General features: G+C 45.4%; 1 protein-coding gene across 6 annotated transcripts in view; it reads left to right on the top strand.

Annotated features, from left to right (window-relative positions):
* Pwwp2a (PWWP domain containing 2A) overlaps positions 1-16,366 on the top strand; it is a 38,286-nt gene that overhangs the window by 9,228 nt on the left and 12,692 nt on the right. For 2 of the 6 annotated variants that reach the window (XM_063230732.1, XM_063230734.1), the window contains exons 2-3: positions 9,273-9,293; positions 13,492-14,426. In XM_063230732.1, coding sequence (XP_063086802.1) covers positions 9,273-9,293; positions 13,492-14,426 — 956 coding nt within the window. Of the gene's footprint in view, positions 1-9,272; positions 9,294-13,491; positions 16,086-16,366 lie in introns of those variants that run through there. The other 4 variants (XM_063230731.1, XM_063230729.1, XM_063230733.1 and 1 more) reach the window with 4 other exon arrangements.

Below are 16,366 nucleotides of genomic sequence, written 5' to 3'. Positions count from 1 at the left end.
TAATTTTGCTTTTGTTTTTTGAGATGGGATCTCGTCATGTATTCAGGCTGGCTGTCAACTCACTCTGTAGCCCAACCTGGCCTTGAGCTTGCAGAATTCTTCTGTCTCAGCCTCTCAAATAGGCCTTATATGTTTTATGTATTAAAATAATTGGATTTTCCTGTACATTCTGAATAGATAGGACAGGGTTTTGTTAGACAGCGCTCGCTGTCTTTAGATTCCTCCCATAGTCCAGGCTGATCTTGAGCAGAGACCTTTTGCCGCAGCCTCTTGAGTGCTGGGATTATGTGGTATGCTGCCGTGCCTGTTAGTTGCTTTCTTCTGTGTGGTCCTGGCTCTGGAATAGCAGTGCATTTTGCCTTGGCTGCCCGGATGCTAGCAGTAGTGAAGTTCCTTTGTTCTAAGAAGTATAAATTGTCAGCTTCGAGCCTCCTGAGCACAGGTCAGTGTGCAGAAAGTATTAGGTAATGCAAAACAGTTTGAAGACTGGATTGTTTTTGACAAAAATAGGAACAGTGAGATAAAATCTAATCAACGTTATAAAAAGTTACTCTGGGGCTGGAGATTTAGCTCAGCGGCATAAGTGCCTGCCTTGCAAGCAGGCAATCGTGAGTTCGATCCCCGGTACCGATAAAAAGGAAAAAGACAAAAAAAAAAAGTTACTCTGTATTTAGAGAAATCTCTCCTTGTGTCCCCCAGGCTAGCCTTGAACTTGCTCTGCCTGTAGTCCATGTGGCCCTTGATCTGAGAGCTCTCCTGCTTCAGCCTCCCTAGTGCTGGGAGTACAGGTGTGCACGACTACATCCAGCAAAAAAAAAAAAAAAAAAAAAGCGCCTGTTGAGAAATACTTAACCCTTAGGGTGGTGGTAGGCCGCCCTGCCTGGGACTTCACAGGGCTGGATAGTGAAGGATGTGAGGTCATCATGGAAACAAGGGTGTCTTGGTATCTTGGAGCTGGCACCAGGGCAGTTCTTTTATGTCTTTGATAACTGATACATGTTTACATTAAAGTTAAAAATAAAATGTTTTTTTTTTTTTTTTTTGGTGTGGGGATTGAACTCATGACCTGAAGCGTGTCAGGCAGGGAAATATGCTGCTGAGCTTAAATCCCTGGCATAAAAAGAAAGTCTTAAACCAGCATTTACCCTCTTGGGAAAATACCAAATAATGTTGTTACAGGTGATGTACAAAAGTGAAGTTAAGATACATGTTCAGGATATTTTTGTCTTTGAGATGATTTTGCTATGCAGTTCAAGCTGGCCTTGGGCTTGGGGCAGTTCTTCTGCCTTGGTCTCCCCAGTGCTGGGATTACAGGCATGTGCCACCAGAGTCTCTGTATGTGTCTTTAGATAGGTCACCACACCTGGCTTCTGTAATTTTTTTTTTTTTTTGTTATTTTGAAACAGGGTCTTAGTGTGCTGGCCTTGAGCTTACTTTGTGGCCCATGTTGGTCTCAAACTCTCTCAACGATCTTCTGCTTCAGCCTCCCTAGGGTGGGATTACATGACCTGGCTCTTTTTGATTTTTGGTACTGGAAATTGAACTCATGACTTCTGCTTGCCTGGCAGGCGCTGTGTCACTGAGCTACATCCCCAGCTAATGTTACTTTTGATGACATAATCTAACCTGTGGGTTCAATCCTCAATTCTGGGGTAGGGGGCAGGGAGACCCCCAGTTAAATCCTTGACCTAGTTTGCGCTGATCTGAGGGTGGCCTGTAAGTTTAATCACTCCATTTATTATAAATGTGCTTGCACTCACTTTCACTGCTGGAATAGTAAGATGTTTGGTGAGGGCTCTTCCTCTTGTTTCCTCTTCTCTCCCCTAGTGACTTTCTTTTTTTTTTTTTTTTTTTTTTGGTACTGAGGATTGAACTTGCCAGGTCCTTTGCAGTGCTTTGAAAGTAAGGCACAGCTCCTCTGGTGACTTCTCTGCTGATGGGAGGGTGGGTGTGGTCCTTTGTTAGGGAATGGGACAGCAGTTGTCAGAGTGGGGTGTGTGTGTCCCAATCCTTTCCCACTAGCCCTTGGGGCAGTGATAGGCTTTGTCATGGAGAAAAGGTTTCACTGGGGAAATTTAGTACTTCCTGTAAGCTTTTGAAACACTAAAAAGGTTCACCTTGGAGAAGGACACATTTCAAAGGAAGGAAGGGAAGATTTTCCTAGTTCTTGTTTGTGCTTACCTAAATGGTAGCACTAGATTAGGGTAGGTGAGTGGAAGCTTGGCCTATTTATTTACGGGTAGTCTTGATGTGTAGCCCACCTCAGTCTCCCAAGGGCGCGACTGCAGGTGTGCACCCTACACCCAGTTTAAAGTTTCCAGCAAAGTGACTTAGACACAGCTGCAGCACTGCAGTCAGAAGCCTGCAGCCCCCTTGGTTTGAGAGACTAATTCATCATTCCACATCCACGCTCAGGCTATACCAGTTCCCCTGCTTTCCCTCTGTTTTCCAGGTGTGCCCCTCAGTTTTATTGCTCTGTGTGTGTGTGTGTGTGTGTGTGTGTGTGTGTGTGTGTGTGTCTGTGTGTCTGTGTCTGTGTGTCTGAGTGTCTGTGTTTTCCTGGGGATGGAACCTGGGGACACCACCACTGAGCTCCATTAGCAGCCCTCTGCTGCGTTTGAAATTCATTTTAGATAGGCTCTTGCTGAAATGCCCAGGCTGGCCTTAAATTTGCCATCTGTCTGCCTCAGCCTTCTTGGAGTTACAATTTTGCACCACCACGCCTAACTGAGTTACATTTTTGTGTACTTTTTTTGTTTCAAGTTTTGGTGGAACCGAGATGCACTAAATAGGCCGTGTACCCAGTGGTCTCATAGGCTAAAGCGTGTTCTACCGAGCTACAGCTGCAGAACCTTTTTTATTTATTAAATATTTTGGAGATAGAGTCTCATAATTCAGGGATAGCGTCCCCTCCCCCCTTTTTGTATCAGGAATCCAACTCCAGATCTAGTGCCTACCAGGCAGGTGCTGTGCCACCAGGCAGGTGCTGTGCCGCTGAGCTGTATACCTGGCACCCTATTTTTTTTTTTTTTTTTGAGACAAGATTTTACTATGTAGTTCTTCAGACAGGGTTTCACTATGTAGTTCAGGCTTGCCTTGAATTTGAAGTGATCCTCCTGCCTCAGCCTCCCGTGTCAGTCACTAAGCTAGGCCATGCTGGCCCCTGAACTCCATAGCAGATGCTCTTACCTCAGCCTCCCAAGTGCTGGGGTTACAGGAGTGCACCACCACGCCGGGCTGGTTGCTCTATCACTGTTGATTGTAAACATTTTTTTAACCTTGTAGACAGTAGGTTGAGGGTATTCTCTACTCCTTGACACCTGAGCATTTGTTTCCTTAAGATCAGAGATTAATCTCACAATTCAGCTTTCAGATTCAGCAAGCATCAGGGAGTCCTTTGTCTAATTGCTTCCTCATTTCTGTATGTTATCATTTGTTATTTATGTTATCTTTTTGTTGTTGTTGTCTTTTTCCTTTTTATCGGGACCAGGGATCAAACTGCGACTGCCTGCTTGCAGGGCAGGTGCTTATGCCGCTGAGCTAAATCCCCAGCCCCTGTTATCATTTTTAACAACAAAAGTTTTCTTCAAGGGTTTTTTCTTCCTCCAGTAAATGATCATGTTACATTTAGTTGCAGCACATTGTAGAAATTTTGAAATGGGAACTATTCTTCGGTTTGGGTTTGACAGCTGTTAACTCTGGCAGGGTTTAGGGTCTCAGCAGCTCATCTTAGGGCCCGTGATGTTAAGTCAGGGTGCTGTCCTGCTTCCTGTGTTTACAAATCTTGATTAAAACGACAGGACAGAACGTGATGCTTCAGTAGTGTTTAAGTGGGCTCACCCTATTGGGAGACTGCTCTAGGACTTTTTTTTTGAGACAGGGTCTCGCTGTGCAGTTCAGCCTGGCCTTGAGCTCACTTTGTAGCCCAGGCTGGTCTGGAACTCATAATGATCTTCTGCCTCAGCCTCTCAGAGTGCTGGGATTACATGCATGAGCCACCACGCCCAGCTCTCTAGGACTATTTAATCTGCGTGTGACAGTGTGGAGAGAGACAGACAGGCTGTGGCTGGGAATTGAACTCACATCCTTCCCACTGATATATTCCAACTCCACCTTTCAGGCCCTTCTCTTAGTTTTGTTTTGACGCAGGGTCTTGTGAAGGGCCTGAATTGTCCAGGCTGGGCTCGAATTTGCAAGTACTAGGTGTGTAGCCTGTGCCATCGACGTGTCTGGCTGGGCTTTTTTATCTTGGAAAATTAAAACTTACTGAATGCCAACTCCCAGTTTTCTTCCCCCCTCAGGCCCTGGTAATCACCATTGTACTTTTAATTCTGTGATCTACTGTAGTGACACCTGCTTATCCATGATCAGTATGTTCTGAGATTCTCTAAGGGACTCCTAAAATCAAACCTCATTTAGATTTTGGGTTTCTCCTGAATATACCTATAATAAAGTTTATCTTTTTTAAGGAAGTGGCCCAAAGGTCACTTGAGTGACATTTACAAGTTCACACAGTTTGAAATTTATTTGGTAAATATGCCTAATATTAATATTGCTGGGTTAATAAATTACATTTTCTTTTTTTTGTCCTTGTGAGACAGGGTCTCACTATGCAGTTCGGGGTGGTCTCTAAGTCACAGTGATCCTCCTGCTTCAGCTTCCTGGACGCTGGGATCATAGGCATTTGCCACCACGCCCGTCATTAGTTACATTTTCATAGTTACCATCATTACATATACTTGGGAAGTAGTCAAGCTGATATTGTATTTATTACATATTTAAAATCATAAGTTGTTTTATGCCAGAGTCTTGCTTAAACCTGGGATCTTGCTGCCTCAGCCTCCTGGAGTGCTGGGGCTGCATAGGCAGGCGTCACCACGCCTGGCTGTTCAGCTGTTTGGGTGCTGGGGATTGAATGCAGGGTGTTGGCTTATGCTGGGTGTGTGCTCACTCACTGAGTCATGCTCCAGGCCCTCTAAGTCATTCTCTTCTTAACATCACTTCAGTACTAATTCCATTTTACAATAAATCTACCTAAAATAATTTCCAAAATCATCTTGATAAGTTAGGTAATCCTCCTTAAATACCCAGTTCATGGACAAAAAGACAAAATACTAAAACATTAATTACTGGGCATAAGTTCAAGTCTGCATATTCCAGGAATACTTTCACAGAGAGACCAAAGATAGGATCTTGTGGTGATAAGATGATCCTTGGTGCCACGTGGAGAAACTGCATGTTGAGGATGTACCAGTCTATAGAAACTGGGAGATTGTGTATTCCTGTATTCTCTGATACATATGAAATTCTGGCATATCTTAGTTCACAGTTATAACTATATGCTACGATAAAAGTGATTCCACAGGTCACCGAAACAATGGAAAGGGACATGGGTTTGGGGGCTGCTGTGCTTAGGACAGCTTTTAGCACATTCATAGTACTAAATGTCTTCCAGACTGATCCATGTTGCCAGATACCGTGATGTACCCCTATAAATCCCAGCATTTGGGAGGCTGAGGCAGGAGATCTCTGAGTTCGAGGGCGGCCGGGACTACATAGCCAGACATGGCCAGAAAAAAATCCGTCTTGCAGTGTGTGACATGATTTTCTTCTATAAGGCTGGAAGGTAGTGTCACAGTCTATATGCACATAGCTGTACATGTGTCATGTACACATGACACATGCCACCACACTGAGTGCCAGTGGACCCAGGGTTGCTGCGAACCCATCGGTTCCTGTGAACCCTGGCTGCTGCCACAGTGGATGTGAAAATATTTCTTAGTGGGGCTGGGGATTTAGCTCAGCGGCATAAGCACCTGCCTTGCAAGCAGGCAGTCGTGAGTTTGATCCCCGGTACCGATAAAAAACGAAAAAGACCCCAAAAAAAGAAAATATTTCTTAGAGATCTCACTCTCTGTTCTTTTGGAAACATACCCGGAGATGGGGTCTCTGAGTTCTGTAGTAATATTATTTTTAATTTTAAATATCATTTTTATTGTAATTAGCCAAATACTGAATTAATTATCTCGATATTAAATTTCGACAATCACCATTCTGGATAGAGGAAATGTGAACCAAATGAGCTTGCTTCACAGTTTTCCCTCTGTGACTGAAATTGCTTTTAATTGTAAGGAGAGGTAGTTTCTAAGAACATCTGCTTGAAATGAAATCTTAATTTTCATTAGTACAAGTTTGTGGTTCATAATTAGGGGGAGCTGGTCCATGTACCTAACATGGTTAATTTCCATCTTCCATCTCCTTCCCCTTTCCTGCCGCCTCTTGGTTCCTTTCCTAAGTGGTTAATTGCCTATAATTTTTTCCTGCTACCGGAAAGTGTTGTCTTTTGTTTTCTGTGGATCTTTTGTTTGCTGGGAGAGGGTCCTGTTTGTTGGGAAGGATGGTTCAGGCCAGCCAGTGCCCTGCTTCTGTCTCTGTTAGCCCTCGTGAAGTGTTTTTCTGAGCATTTAAATTCCTCAGGACTTACGGTTAGAGTTGGTGTTTGCTTACAGCCTGGAATACTTTTCCTTTTATTTCTTTAAATGTAATGTACAAGGTTTGTAAAAGATTCCCTTACTGCCCTTGCAATTTGGCTTAAAAGAATGGGAGAGGAGAACAGGAGGATGGGATGCACTGCAGCACTGGTAAACGGGAAGGAGAAGCGTCTAATCCTAGGTTAGAGACCAGCTGATTGAGGTTGCTCTGAAATCTGTGACAGCAATTACAATTCCAGCATTTTTTAAAAACATTTTAAAATAAGTCAGAATTTCTGTGTCTGGCTTAAAGTGGGTAATCACTGGAAACCTTTCTGTGCGTTTGAAGTGTCCTGTGGAAAGAAATTTGTACGAAGGTTGAGAGCTTCACTCTGAGAATTGATGCATGTGTAGGAGTAGGATTGAGTGGAAAAGCTGCAAATCTTGAGCAAGAAGTGTAACTTTATAACAACTTTTTTGAGGCAGGATCTCACTGTGTTGTGCAGGCCAGCCTTGAGCTGCCTTAGGTAGCCCAAGCTGGCCTTGAACTACAGTGATCCCCCTGCCTCACTGTTCTGTAAAGTTTTTAGAGACGAATAAAAGTTTTTTGATTAAGACTAGAATGATCAATAAAACTCACACATCTTAAATAGAACCCAAATACTGGGAAATAATAGTTCATTCTTTGTAGCACTGAGGATTGAACCTAGGGCCTTGAGCTTGCTGGGCAAATGCTTTACCCCCCTTGATGTTGCCAAGCCCTTTTAAGTTTATTTCAGGACAGGGTGACCTTGGACCTGCAGTTCTCCTGACTGTCACCTGTTTTTGTTGTAGTGTTTTTCTTTGTTTTTCTCTCTTTGGAGATAGGCCACTGTCTCCAGTTGGCCTCAGAGTTGTGATCCTGCTGTCTGGCCTCTCAAGCGGTAGGATTTCAGGAATGTGGCCCCGTGCTGGCTCCCAGCAGTTTCATCACTGTATCTTGCCCTGACACAGTAACTATTACCTGCAGTTTTTTGTCCACTCAGAATTCTGGCGCTCACTCTTGTTCCGCAGGCAGGTATTTTTTAAGGCTTTATTTTGAAGAATTGCTGATGGATAGGAAGTTGCAAAGACCACGCAGGGGTCCCTCACAGCTTTGCCTGTACTCCTGCCCTATAGGGAGTCTTTCTTCGTGTTTGCAGCCTGGAGATTGAACTCAGGGCCTCCTCCATGCTAGGGCAGTGCTGCCCTTCAGCTGGGCATAATTACAGTCAGCCTTCCCAGCCACGCCCCAGAGGGTTTCCCCTCCATGCTAGGAATTGAGTGAGCCCAGATCCTTGCACATGCTAAGCAAACACTTAACACTTCAGGTGTCTGAGATTCTTTTAAAAAAGGACAATTAGGAGACACTAGTCACTACCTATCTACTCACCCATTAGAACTTTCCTCTGGTGAGTCACCCTTTGGGCACTGACCCAAGAGGGAAGTGCCTTCACCCTTGGAAAGCTAAAGGTGCTTACTGAAAACGCAGATCATAGCTTCCCTGTCACAGTATAAGGGAAGGAGTTAGGAACCTTTGTTTTGATGTGTGCTCGAGTGACTAGAGAAATTGCTTTTTTCTTTTTCTTTGAAGATAAGGTCTCACTGATTAGTTCTGTCTGACCTTGAGTTTGTTTATGTACCCTGGGCTGGCCTTGAACTGGTGATCCTTCTGCCTCAGCCTCCCAAGTGCTGGGATTCCAGGCATGTGCCACCATACCCAGCAGGATTTTGGATTTTAAAGGGACCTTAATCTTGTTCATACTTTTGACTCTTACTGAGGATACCTCTAGGCATGGTGGCACAGGCACTCCAGAGAGCTGAGGAAGAGAATTAGAATTGCTGCAAGTTGGAGGCCGACCTGGGCTATACAGTGAAACCCTAAGGTTTAAGTTTTATAGGTTGTTGTATGTCACATTTTCTTTTTCCTTTTTATTTTTTGTACCAGAGATCAAGCTCAGGACCTTCAGTTTGCCAGGCAGGCTCTGTGCCTCTGAGCTGTATTTGTCCTCTCCCCCCCCTTTTTTTTTGTGTTTTTCATTTTTATCGGTACCAGGGATCGAACTCATAACTGCCTGCTTGCAAGGCAGGCGCTTATGCCACTGAGCTAAATCCCTAGCCCCCCTCCCCCATTTTTTAAAACTGTAGTTATAACTATATCTTACATGTGGATCTTGTCTTACATATATGCATGTCAAATACTTGTTGTAGTTAAGTTCAGTTTCACTGGTGTTAGGTGCCCTGATTTTATATATATATATATATATTTTTTGTCTTTTTCCTTTTTATTGGTACCAGGGATCGAACTCACGACTGCCTGCTTGCAAGGCTGGCGCTTATGCCACTGAGCTAAATCCCCAGTCCCCCTGATTATATTTTTATCACACTCTGACCCTGAATTTTCTCAGGTTAATAACCCCGCCCAGGTGTGCGTGTTGTCTGAAGGGTGACAGTGTGATGCTGAGACCTCTCGAGGACATGCCATCCTTCTCTCCCCCTTTTATAGTGCTGGGACTACAGCAGGGCCTCCTGTGTGCCACTCAGCTGCTTCCCAGGGCTTCCCTTCTGCTGAGTTGGACTTCTGCCCACCAGGCCACCGTCTCTGCTCCTCATGGCTCACGGCATAGAGCAGCGAGAGTCATGGGTGTGCACCACCCCTGGACCCCTGGGCCTCCTAAAGGGATTTATTTTTCTGGTCCTTGGAGCATCTTTGATAAAAATATTTTATGTTTGCCAGTTCCTCACTGTTCACGTTTACCGATATGGCATCCTTTTTCTTTTCAGCTTCTATTCATTATCACACAAGTAAGTGCCTTCTTTCTAAGCCGTGAAATCCACTCTGTAGTGTAGTGCTTCTGTATGTGATGTCAGGGTTTGATCCCCAACACTGCAAAGCAAGAGCAAGAAATGCAAAGCAAAAAATACTTCATTTGGGTTTGGCTCAGTGGTAAGAGCACCTAGCATGTGCGAAGCCCTGATTCCATCTCCAGTATCACAACAAGCAGAAAAGAGCTGTAGAAAAGCAATTAACTTTCATAAGGAAAACCAGCAAGGGAAAACCAATCCAGATGAGAAATATTAATGTTCTCACTAAACTCCATAGGATAAGTATGTCAGATTCCACAGCTTTACTTGATCAGGCTTATAATTGGCTGGGGTTTTTTTTTTTTTTTTTTTTTTTTTTTGTCTTTTTGAGACGGGGTCTCACTGTGCAGTTCAGGCTGGCCTTGAGTTCACTTTGTAGCTCAGGCTGGTCTCGAACTTGCAATGATCCTCCTATCTCAGCCTTCAGAGTGGTGGGATTACAGGCATGCGCCACCACAACCAGCAGGATCATATTTAAATGGAGATTTTTTTTTTGAGACAGGGTCTTCCTGTGTAGTTCAGGCTGGCCTTGAACTAAATTTGTACCCCTGACTGGCCTCGAATATTTGTGGTGATTCTCCTGCCTCAGCCTCCTAAAATTACAGGCACGAGCTATTTTAACTGGCTATGACTAATATTTGTTGACCTATCAAGAATTTTCTAAATCCTTTATATAGGAAGTAGCTACTCATTTATAGAGAGAGAAAATAAAATCTGAGGGGTACAGTTGGGAAGCTACAGTTGACTTCAAGCACTAAGAGCACTATGGATTAGAACTGGGATGTAGCTGCCTAGTGAGTCCCTGGACTTGGTGCCCAGCACTACAAAAACAAAATGAAAATTGCAGTTGAGTATTCCTAGGAAGGGGAAGAATGTTGTTTATTATTTCATTTAGTTATAGAAAGATGTAAATGCATAACAGGGGCAATTGATAGCCTCTTGTGAATTAGAAAATTGTATTTATTTAGGTACACACACAGGAAAGGCCAAACGCTCACAGTGCCTTGCAGTGAGTCAGGAAACAAGTTATTATTAGCTGCTATGCTGATGAGAAGCAGCTTTCTGCAAAGCCTGTTTGAGTAAGGGAGTGTTTTTCCTTTTTTTTGGTACCAGGGATTGAACTCATGACCTCATGCTTACCAAGCCAGCACTTGAGCCACTGAGCTAAATCCCTGGCCTGCCTTTCCCCCCAGCTTATCCTGCCCTAAGTCCAGAGGGTTTTATGTTTTGTCAGTATTTGCTGTAAGCTCCACAACCATGGTTGGTTTGTGGAGCTAAGTCTCTTCCAGTGACTTTGGGTAGGAAAGCGTTTTTACGTGGATACCTGGTAAATGTAAATTGACCTTGCCCAAGTTTAGATACCTGATGCCCAGATCTTGGCTGGACAAATGTGTTCTGAACTTCAGAGCACAAGGACGTTTTGGGGAACCTGGGTGCCAAATACACTTTTTCCAGAGAAACACGCTCATCAATGCCAGGGTCCGCTTTGAGGGCTCTGCCTACCTGCCTGGCTGCCTAAAGTCAGCCTAAGTTCTAAGCACCTTGCACCTTGTAGCAGTGGTCTTAGCATTGCGGTACATAGATAGGTACAGTTAGAAGCAAGTAACACTAAACCGGGCATGGTGGTGCAGGCCTGTGATCCTAGTACTTAAGGCAGAGGCAGGAGGAACTGTGAGTTGGAGGCAGGCTGGATTGCATAGGGAGACCCTGTCTCAAAACACAAAGGGGAAGGCCGGGCATGGCATGGTGGTGCATGATTGTAATCCCGCACTCTGGAGGCTGAGGCAGGCAGATGGGCTACAAAGTGAGCCCAAGGCCAGTCTGAACTGTGTAGTGAGATCCTGTCTCAAAGAAAACAAAACAAAAACACACTAAAGGGGAAGCTGGAGATGTAGTGTAGTTCAGTGGCACAGTGTCTGCCTGGCATGTGCCAGGTCCTGGCACTTTGTAGCCCAGGCTGGTCTCGAACTTGCAATGATCCTCCTGAGGATCAAGGCCAGCCTGAACTGCACAGTGAGACATTACAAAAAAAAAAAAAAAGCGGGCTGGGGGTTTAGCTCAGCAGTGTAAGCGCCTGCCTTGCAAGCAGGCAGTCGTGAGTTCGATCCCCGGTACCAATAAAAAGGAAAAAAGACCAAAACAAAACAAAACAAAACAAACAAACAAACAAAAATCAAATACCAAAGCAGGGAAGTGAGAGGAAGAATCAAATGGTGCCTAAAGGTAACACTGACGTAGGCTGACTTCATGTGGTGAAGTACTTTTGTTTTTATGTGATGGCAATTGAGCCTTGCAAGTTTAGTGTAAGGGTCAGGTTCTTGATGTTTTGCACAGGCAGATTAAACTATTTATTTCTAGGTCTGTGAGATGTAGTTATTGAACTGATTTATTAAAAATTGAGAACTGTATAAAGATTTACATTCTGGGCTGCTGTACAAGCAGGTCTGAACCTATGAGAGAGTTTTAAAGTCAGCTTAATTGGTCTGACTAACATTAAGAGGAATGGCCCAAATAGGGGGAAAAAGCCCCCTAGTATCATAATATAAGGAGATTTAAGTATTTACATGTGTTTTGTTGGCTTACAATATGAACATAATTCTTTTGGGGGTTTTTGTTTAATATGCATAGTAATACTTTATACCAGTTTTAAGTTCACAGCAAGATTGAACAGCAAGTAGATTCTCCATATTCTCACTCCATAAGTTTTTTGTGTGTGTGAGTGAGACAAGGTTTTGCTGTGTAACCCAAGCCTTGAACTTGTTGTGATCCTCTTACCTTTGCCTGGCTCCTGAGTGCTAGGATTAGAGACCTGCAAAACTATGTCTGGCTCTCCCTCCCACTCTGACACATGTTTCCACACTCATGAAAAAAATGTTTTTTTTTTTTTCCTTTTGAGACAGGGTTTGGATGTATATATATAGTTCAGACTAGCCTTGAACTCATTTGTAGCCCAGGTTGGCCTTGAACTTGTACTCTCCTGAATGCTGGGATTGTAGGTGTTCACTCACCGCCACACTGCGCCTCACACTTACACATTTAATGCTTTAAGATACCTTTTTATAGTGAGGTGTAGTGCATGCCTATAATCCCAGCACTTGGGAGGCCGAGGCGGGAGGATCACTGCAAGTTCAAGGCCAGTCTCAAAGAAAAACAGAAAAAGTTTGAGGTTCTGGGTAAGGTGGTACACTTTTTTTTGGTCTTTTTCCTTTTTATTGGTACCAGGGATCGAACTCTTGACTGCCTGCTTGCAAGGCAGGCGCTTATGCCGCTGAGCTAAATCTCCAGCCCCAGGTGGTACACTTTTATAATCCCAGCACTGTCTGAGGCAGAGGCAGGATGAAGGCAAGTTAGAGCCTAGATTGGGCAGTTTGACGACTTAGTGAGATCTTGTCTCAAAATTTAAAAATAAATAAAAACTAATCAAAGGGCTGGGGAAGTGGCTCAGTACAAAGACCTTCAGTACTCCCTCCCTAGATAGGGAACAAACAAATGAGAGTTGAAAACCAGTTTTATACTGGTCTGCTTTGGAGGTCATTTGAGTGAGGTTTTGGTATTTCGTGCTTTTTTAGGGGTTAAGTGGGAGACTTAAGAGTTTAGGGAAAGACTAGGGGAAGAACTTTATTTGACTTTAGCAATTAACCAGTGTGACTGAGGGGCCAGGGATTTAGCTCAGTGGCACAAGCAAATGGCCTGGCAAGTGTGAGGTGTTGTGAGTTCGATCCCCAGTAGCAAAGGTGATTGAGGTGGGATTTTCCTGATTTCGTATTTTGGGGTAGTTAAAGTGGGATTTGCATTGAAGCTTTTGGTAATACAAAGTTGCAGCATCCTGTGGCATAAATGTCGTGTTAGGGCCATCCTTTTGATTCAAGCCTGGAAAGCTCCATTCCCACATTGCTTAAGCCTGCCATTTGTAGTATTGCTGTTTTGGGTTAATAGTAAGACCAAAAGAAATAGAGGTCATAGAAGCAGAAGAAGTAGGGGCTGGTACTCAGTAGACCTTTGTGTTTTTGTTTTGTCTTATTTTAATGCAGAAGTTTTCAGCAAGGCCATATGAGTAACGTGAATGAAGTGTTACTTAGGTTTAAGACTCTGAATTACAGATAAGAATTTACTAGCGTCTTTTTTCTTTCTCTTCAAGGTTCGGGCCTCATGGGATCCCCGTGACAGTATTTCCCAAAAGGGAGTACAAGGACAGACCGGAAGCCACGCAGCTGCAGAGTCACACATTCCAGGAGGGGACGGAGGGCAAGCGCGGGGCTGGGCCCGGCGAGCCCTGCAGCCCGGCGGGAAGCCTGTGGACCTCCAAGCCGCCGCCCCTCTTCCACGCTGGAGCCCCTTACCCCCCGCCTTTGTTTATCAGGGACACTTACAACCAGTCGATACCTCAGCCCCCTCCCCGCAAAATCAAGCGCCCCAAGCGGAAAATGTACCGCGAGGAGCCCACTTCCATCATGAGCGCCATCAGGCTGCGGCCGCGGCAGGTCCTGTGCGACAAGTGTAAGAACAGCGTGGTCTCCGAGAAGAAGGAGATCCGCAAGGGCGGCGGTGCGAGTGACTCTTCGAAATACGAGGACAGAAAGCGGAGAAATGAGAGTGTGGCTGCTGTGAACAAAAGACTGAAAACCGACCATAAGGTGGACGGGAAAAACCAAACTGAGAGCCAGCGCAGGAGCGCCGTGGTCAAGGTGCCCGGGATGGCGCACGGCCGAGGCCGCGTGGTCAGGGTGTCCGCCCAGGCGAGCGCGGCCAAGGCGCAGCTCGGGGCCAAGAAGGTGCTGCAGAGCAAGAACATGGACCACGCGAAGGCGCGGGAGGTCCTGAAGATCGCCAAAGAGAAGGCGCAGAAGAAGCAGAGCGAGACCTCCACCTCCAGGAGCGCACACGCCAAGGTGCACTTCACGCGGCGGTATCAGAGCCCCAGCTCAGGTTCCCTCCCGCCCCGCGTCCGCTTAAAACCGCAGCGGTACCGCAACGAGGAGAACGACTCTTCCCTGAAGGCGGGACTGGAGAGGGCGCGCAGCGGCAAGGTGGCGCCCAAGCCCCCGGCGCGCTGCACCTCCACCCGCTCAGCAGGTGAGGCCCCTTCTTCCGAAAGTGCGAGCCCCTCCGAAGGCCCCGAAGAGGCCGGCAGTGAGGGTCAGGCGGCCAGTGGAGTGCATGCGCCCGGTGGGCAGGATGCGCTGCGGACGCCGGGCTCCGGAGGCGGCGGAGGCGCCGTGTCCGTGTTCATGACCCTAACCCCGAAGGAGTGCGACTCGCCCAGCGCTTCGCTGTGCAGCGCCGATAGCTCCGAGGGTTTGCGATCCTCCAACTCCGAGTGTAGCTCTTCCGAAAGCCTTGACTTTCCTCCAGGCAGGGTGCACGCACCTTCCGCCTCCTCCACCTCCTCCTCTTCGAAGGAAGAGAAAAGGCTCAATCATTCCTTGAAAATGAAAATCTTTTCCAAAAACGTCTCTAAATGCGTCACACCAGATGGCAGGACCATATGTGTAGGGGACATTGTTTGGGCCAAGATCTATGGCTTCCCTTGGTGGCCCGCCCGCATTCTCACTATCACGGTGAGCCGGAAAGATAGCGGGCTTCTGGTCCGGCAGGAGGCCCGCATTTCTTGGTTTGGGTCCCCAACCACTTCTTTCCTTGCCCTGTCGCAACTCTCCCCTTTTTTAGAAAATTTCCAGTCGCGCTTTAATAAGAAGAGAAAGGGCCTGTATCGCAAGGCCATCACCGAGGCCGCCAAGGCGGCCAAGCAGCTGACCCCCGAAGTGCGGGCGCTGCTGACACAGTTTGAGACCTGAGCAGGACAGCGAGGTAGGCGCGACCCAGTGGAAGGCACCGGGGCCTTCCAGGCTGGGCAGGAGGCGTAGCTTGGCCAGACCGAGGGCAGCCTCGCACTCCGGTGGCTGGCTTTTTATACTTCCTTACCTGAGAGCCATTTCTAGACTGAGAAGCTTGACCCTTCTGAACAGGCAGGCACTGAAATTTGCCTTAAGGAAGTGAGATTTTCACAGTATTTTCTGATTTTCAAATCTGAAACCATCCCAAGGCACAGAAGCCATAGCCTCAACTGAAAATGAATTTTTGCAGGGACTATTTCCGTACCTGTTACTGTCCCCCCACACACTACCGTCTGTCACTGTGTGACACAGGTTGCGTATTGGAGATTTTAGTATTAGATGGTGAGCGGGGCGGAGAAGAGAATATTTAATGACTACTTGTTTTTTAAGTTAATGAACACTTAGTCTTTCTGTGCGTATAACGGTGTAAAAGTTTGATGCCGGCTGTGACAAACTGAGCTCCTTGCTGTTTATTCTGGTGACAGCCTGGGGAGTAGTAGTATCCGGGCTTCCCACTGTTAGAGCTGTTAGAACAGGTTGGAACCATCTCTTTTTTTGTCCAGTGGGGATGTAATTAACTTTCAAACTTCTGGTTTGGGAGTTTAGATAGGTTTGACTTTGGATATGTAAATAGCTGTTACTAAATTTGGTCAGATTTCTCCTGACTGGCTGTTCCTAAATTCTTAGGATACGTCCTAGTAAATTACACTTTGTGAATTACTTGTCATATGTGTAATTGTTGCATTTTGGATGTACCTAATTTGATAATTTTAAAAAAATATTTCCATTTAAGGTATCTGTTTGCAGGTCAGAAAATGAGAAATGTAATTGTGTAATGCTCTGAAATGTAAAAAAACAAAAACAAAAAAAACTGTAAATAAAATCGACTAAATCCAAATTATTTGTGTGTGTTTCTCAAAAAGCTTTGAAAAATTTCAAGATGGTAGAAAATTTGTAATAGTGTTTTAGAAAAGGCAGAAGACCAAACTTAGTTTACTGTTGGCCCTATCCGGGAATCTATTATCTGAGAATACCTGTAAGTCAGATAATATGAACTGAACCAGTATATTCTTAAAAGTGAGGTTTTATAGGCTAGAGATGTGATGTGCTTCTAGATTTCACACTCCCATCAACCTCCCAGAAATGAGTAGGGTTTAATTTTCATTTTTAGCCTTAATA

The sequence above is a fragment of the Cavia porcellus genome, unplaced genomic scaffold, assembly GCF_034190915.1.
Source record: "Cavia porcellus strain 051 isolate PalLab524CR breed Dunkin Hartley unplaced genomic scaffold, mCavPor4.1 scaffold_19, whole genome shotgun sequence".
Lineage (NCBI taxonomy): Eukaryota > Metazoa > Chordata > Mammalia > Rodentia > Caviidae > Cavia > Cavia porcellus.
Note: the sequence above shows the minus strand (reverse complement) of the source record. Positions and strands in the feature narration are given on the sequence as shown.